We start from the raw sequence: 5,682 nt of genomic DNA on the forward strand, positions 1-5,682 counted from the left end.
CCGTAATAAAGTCTTTTATTACAGGATTTTTTTTTGTCAGCCCAAGTAATGAAATACTGGACGCCTGTAGTTCCCCGCTTGGCCAGCAGGAGGCGGCAACGCGGCGCTTGGGCGGTTGGTGAGGCGCTCAGTGAGTCGAAGAAGAAGAACAGCAGTAGTTTCGGTGGTGAGTTTTTAAAACTCTCAAAATAAAAAATTAAATTTAAGCGCAAAAACAGCTTTAAAAGGGAAATTCAGCGCCGCAGCGAAGGTAAGAGAGTTTCACCAAACGCGCCTTTACAGTTTAACCCGGGAAATGTTGAGGTTTTTGCCGAAAGAGAGGCGATTTTGAAGTTTTAGCAGCCAAAGCGAAGAAAAACAGCAGCAAACAAATTCAACACATTTACATATATTTACATATTTACATCTTCATACTGCAGTTTAGACGCGCGCGTCTGTGCTGAAATGATTTTATTAGGGTTTATAAGCGCAGGCAGGTCGTTATATGAGCATATTAGAGTTTATAACTGCAGTTTTATGTTAAAGTGTTCGTGTTAAAGTACAGAAATGCAGATTTGGGCCTAAATATCCACCAATCACACATCAGGACTGTAGAGGAGTGTTTACTTACTCACATTAGAGTTTGTGAACGTAGGTTTGTGTGTATTTTTCATATTAGAGCTTATTAATGTAGATTCATATTCGAACACTGCTGATATAGTTTAGTCCAATATAATAATACTAATAATAATAATATTATAGTGCACTTTTTAAAAAGATGGTACTTAAAGGGTTCTTTAGTGAAGGGAATGGTTCTAGTTAGGGCCATGAGTTCTATATAGAACCATTGTATGCTTTTGTGGAGAATGTGTTCTGTGTGGTTCTACATAGCACCAGAAAGGGTTCTTCCGTTGTTACAATGTCAAACCTGTAACCATTTTGGGTTTTGGGCATTATAGAATCATGAACAGCACATTTTCCATCAATCTGAAGAACCATTCCACCATGCAGAGAACCATTTAAGCATGACATGCTTCTATGTAGAACTCATGGTTCTGAATAGAACCCTTCCTTTCACTAAAACCCTTTGTAAAGCGCGTGCAGAACTGTGTCAGTTCATGTTACAGTATTAATGTTATGAATGCTTTACGTTTCATTAGGAGAAGCTTTGTGTGCATCACTGTTTTCTCTCCTTTCGCAGATTATTTCTCCTGCTATGATGGGTTTTAAAGATTGTTCATTAGGTTTAAAGTTAGACCTACGTTCTTTTCTCTCTGTCCTAGAACCCAGGGCAGATAAGTGTGCATTAAACAGGCCTGTACCTGCTGAAAACTGATCTAGATATATGATATACTTAATACATCACCGCTGACAGTCCTGCTTGTGATTAATCATGATGTTCTGATATTCATGTACTTGTTTTTCTCTCTCCTGTGTGGCTCAGATGTCCCTGGTGGACTTGGGGAAGCGGCTTTTGGAAGCTGCGCGGAACGGAGAGGATGAAGAAGTGCGGACGCTAATGGCGAACGGAGCTCCTTTCACCACCGACTGGGTACAAAACGCACATCTGCAGCTGAGCTCGGAGATCAGCAGAGCAGCATGACAGTGTTTATACACAGAAAACCTTCAGACCACATTAAAGCACCACAACGCTGCAGCATTTAAGGTGGAATGGAAAATTTGCAAAAGGCAGTTCTAGATAAAACGTAGACCTCCGTGTGTGAAGCTTCTAAAAGACGTTCTGTGTTTTGATTGAAGCCTGTGACGGACACGTTCGCGTATGTTTGATCTTCTGTCAGTTTCTCAGTGACTCTCAGTAGTGAGCTCTGCTGTAGAGCTGCCCTCACTGTTTTCCGTTTCTAACAGCCCACTGATTAGGCTGCAGCTCATATTCAGCCAGTGACGTATCTAGAACGTCCAGAAGGTCTAGCATGTGAAATCAAAGTATAATTGGTTGATTCTGCTAGTTAATCTAACATGTTAGGACTTCTCTTCAGCTCCTGAAGTCCTAACCAATAGGAAAGCTCGCTTAGCTTTATCTACCTGGATACCACAGAAAAAAGTATTCCTGATTGGCCAGTTTCCAATTTTGAAAAGAATTTAACAGGTTTGTTTCTGTTTTTTTTTAACCTTACAATAAAATAAGAGTTGCACACTCTTAAAAAAGATGGTTCTTCGAGGGTTCTCTAGTAAATGGTTCTATGAAGAACCATGAACACTCAAAGAACTTGTTGCATCGTCAAAGCGTTCTTCAGATTGATGGAGAAAGTGGTTTAGGTGGTTCTATATGGAACCTTTTTGAAAATGTAGAAGAACCTTTATATAGAAGAACCTTCTATATAGAAGAACCTTTTGGTGCTATATAGAACCCTTTTCAAAAAGTTTCTATATAGAACAATATGCACCATTTTCTCCATCAGTCTGAAGAACCATTTTCAATCATGCAAAGGGTTCTCTGAGTGTTCATGGTTCTATATAGAACCGTTTTATTACTAAAAAACCCTTGAAGAACCATCATTTTTAAGAGTGCAGAATTTAAACACTAACATGATTCTATTGAAAGAGAATTACCTAAAAAATTGCAGTTTTTAGTTCCTAGGAATCATCAGTCCTCCTCTGAAGGCCTAGAAGGGTCTGAAGGTTCTCCTCTGGGTTCCAGTTCTGCCTTATGTTTGTTGTAAACAGTAATGAATTCGCTGCTGTTTGATCGTGTTTTCTTGTTTGTGTGGTTTAGTTGGGAACCTCACCGCTGCACTTAGCGGCGCAGTACGGTCACTGCTCCACGGCTGAGGTGCTGCTGAGAGCGGGCATCAGTAAGGACGCCCGTACCAAGGTGGACAGGACCCCTCTGCATGTGGCAGCCACGGAGGGCCACGAGCTCATCGTGGATTTATTAATCAGAGTAAGTTCACCAGCCTGTTCACAAATGCAGCACTGCTCTGGGAGTGCTCTCAGAGCTCACACCGTTCAGAGTGCTCTCTGAGCTCACACCGTTCAGAGTGCTCTCTGAGCTCACACCGTTCAGAGTGCTCTCTGAGCTCACATCGTGTAGAGTGCACTCTGAGCTCACACCGTTCAGCGTGCTCTCGGAGCTCTCAACATTCAGAGTGCTCTCAGAGCTCTCAACGTTCAGAGGGCTCTCAGAGCTCTCAACGTTCAGAGTGCTCTCAGAGCTCTCAACGTTCAGAGTGCTCTCAGAGCTCTCAACGTTCAGAGTGCTCTCAGAGCTCTCAACGTTCAGAGTGCTCTCAGAGCTCTCAACATTCAGAGTGCTCTCAGAGCTCTCAACGTTCAGAGGGCTCTCTGAGCTCTCAACGTTCAGAGGGCTCTCTGAGCTCTCAACGTTCAGAGTGCTCTCTGAGCTCACACCGTTTAGAGTGCTCTCAGAGCTCTCAACGTTCAGAGGGCTCTCTGAGCTCTCAACGTTCAGAGGGCTCTCTGAGCTCTCAACGTTCAGAGTGCTCTCTGAGCTCACACCGTTTAGAGTGCTCTCTGAGCTCTCAACGTTCAGAGTGCTCTCTGAGCTCACACCGTTCAGAGTGCTCTCTGAGCTCTCAACGTTCAGAGGGCTCTCTGAGCTCACACCGTTCAGAGTGCTCTCTGAGCTCTCAACGTTCAGAGTGCTCTCTGAGCTCACACCGTTCAGAGGGCTCTCTGAGCTCACACCGTTCAGAGTGCTCTCTGAGCTCTCAACGTTCAGAGTGCTCTCTGAGCTCTCAACGTTCAGAGTGCTCTCGGAGCTCACACCGTTCAGAGTGCTCTCGGAGCTCTCACCGTTCAGAGTGCTCTCGGAGCTCTCAACGTTCAGAGTGCTCTCGGAGCTCTCAACGTTCAGAGTGCTCTCAGAGCTCTCAACGTTCAGAGTGCTCTCAGAGCTCTCACCGTGGAGAGTGCTCTTGATTATTTTATTGATTAGTCATTTGATGTAAACAATTCCTGAAAAAATCTAATTATGGGATTCCCTCCAAAATAAAATAATTAGACCCATCAAGCGCAGCGCGCACAAACACACTGGCACCTTCAAGCAGTAGAATAAGCTGATGTTCTTCAGCTCACGCGCTGCTGCGTTCGCTCAGTTTTCAGAGTTTACAGGAAGAAAAGGTCATAACACTGTTAAAGCAAAGAGAACAACGGTTCTGATTAAAGGATTCTGTCTCCTGGTTTCCTTATTGGTTGTATATTGATACTGTTGTGTATGAGGCAGGTGCCATATGGATTTAACTTCAATTTATTATTATTATTATTATTATCATTATTATTATTATTGCTCTATCTTGACTGTAGAGTGGAGCAGATATCAATGCCAAAGACATGCTGAAGATGACCGCTCTACACTGGGCTACTCAGCATGGACACCACAACGTTGCACAGCTGTTAATCAAACACGGCGCTGACGTTCACGCCCTCAGCAAGTTCGACAAGTCCCCCTTTGACATTGCGATGGACATACAGCACGCGGGACTCGTGAGTTTACTCCAGGTGGGTGCGGCTGCAGCCCTTCATGCTGTTCTGTAAGCTGGGAAACGTGACCTAGAGTGAGGCAGGTTCTCCTGGTTCTGACTGGTGTGATGGTGTATAATATAAAATCCCCTGAACTAGAAATGACTCAGTTTGGTTTTTCTCTGTTACTCCAACACCTTGATAATTGTACACAAACAGTCTTTATAATCACTAAGATCTTTTTGAGGTTATAGAGATCAGACAGCCCACCTGTGTTTAAAATATGGCTTAGAAATCAATAGAAAATATCCATCTATTGATCCCCCCTCAATTACACGATTGGTGTGACATTTTTCACTAATTTTTTATCATGAAAAAAGCAAATTTATTCTTTAAGTAGTCAGACGGACAAACTCTGTCTGATTTGGTCTAAATGGCTAGTTTATTTAAGACCCTGACAACCAGACTTTTTATGAGCCGCTTTTCCACTTCCTCTGCTTTCTGTTAGAGCGTATGCTTCCCTATGTAAATAGTTTTTAGGAAGAATTCGGAATTTGGGATCCTAATTTTAAGGGAAAGTCAGAAATGTAGATTTTTTTATTTCATAATGAATATTTGTTTAAGTTCTGTGTTCAGTTTGTAATAGGAATGTATTTATTTATTTATTTGGTATTAGGATTCCTGCTTTTTCTCCTTTTTTTGTTTTAAAGTAATTAAATTTTTGTTCATTTTTTTTACATACAGTGTGAATTTGTCATTTCTTTTCATTTCAAGAGACTTTAAATAAAAAGAAAATTTAAAAAAATGTGGCTCAGAGAGCTCGCCAAGACGCTGCATACACTGTAAAAAAAAAATATGCAGCTTTTAAACTTAAAGTCTGTAACCTGGGTAACTTATAACTGAGTTCACTGAACTTGTTAAGTTAGCAGAAGAATAATTTGTGTTTTATGTTTGTTAACTTATTATTATTATTATTATTATTATTATTATTATAACATTTTAAGTTAACTTGGTTATTTACTTGAAGTTTAATAGTTACATAATTTTACAGCACATTGAGAGGGTCGTATATGAGCTCTCTGGTAGTTTTAGGAAATTTTTCAAAATACAGAACCCATTTTTAAGGGTTCTAGCCAACTGAACTGTTTTTTTTGCTCTTATACTCTCTTAATTTAAATGCCCAACAGAAGTGTTCTATGCTGGTGACCCTTTTTGTGGTTTACCCTTTAATGATGGCGTGTATAATGAGAATTATAGATATTA

At 41.2% G+C, this 5,682-nt stretch overlaps 1 protein-coding gene across 4 annotated transcripts in view; it reads left to right on the top strand.

Moving 5' to 3' along the window:
* Positions 1–120: 120 nt before the first annotated feature.
* Positions 121–5,682, top strand: part of gabpb2a (GA binding protein transcription factor subunit beta 2a) — a 15,335-nt gene continuing 9,773 nt past the window's right edge. For 3 of the 4 annotated variants that reach the window (XM_036565844.1, XM_036565845.1, XM_036565847.1), the window contains exons 1-4: positions 122–250; positions 1,424–1,531; positions 2,714–2,881; positions 4,264–4,458. In XM_036565844.1, the coding sequence (XP_036421737.1) occupies positions 1,424–1,531; positions 2,714–2,881; positions 4,264–4,458 (471 nt within the window). In that variant the 5' untranslated portion in view covers positions 122–250. Of the gene's footprint in view, positions 251–1,423; positions 1,532–2,713; positions 2,882–4,263; positions 4,459–5,682 lie in introns of all 4 variants that reach the window. The other variant, XM_036565848.1, reaches the window with a different exon arrangement.

Source organism: Colossoma macropomum, unplaced genomic scaffold (assembly GCF_904425465.1).
Source record: "Colossoma macropomum unplaced genomic scaffold, Colossoma_macropomum, whole genome shotgun sequence".
Lineage (NCBI taxonomy): Eukaryota > Metazoa > Chordata > Actinopteri > Characiformes > Serrasalmidae > Colossoma > Colossoma macropomum.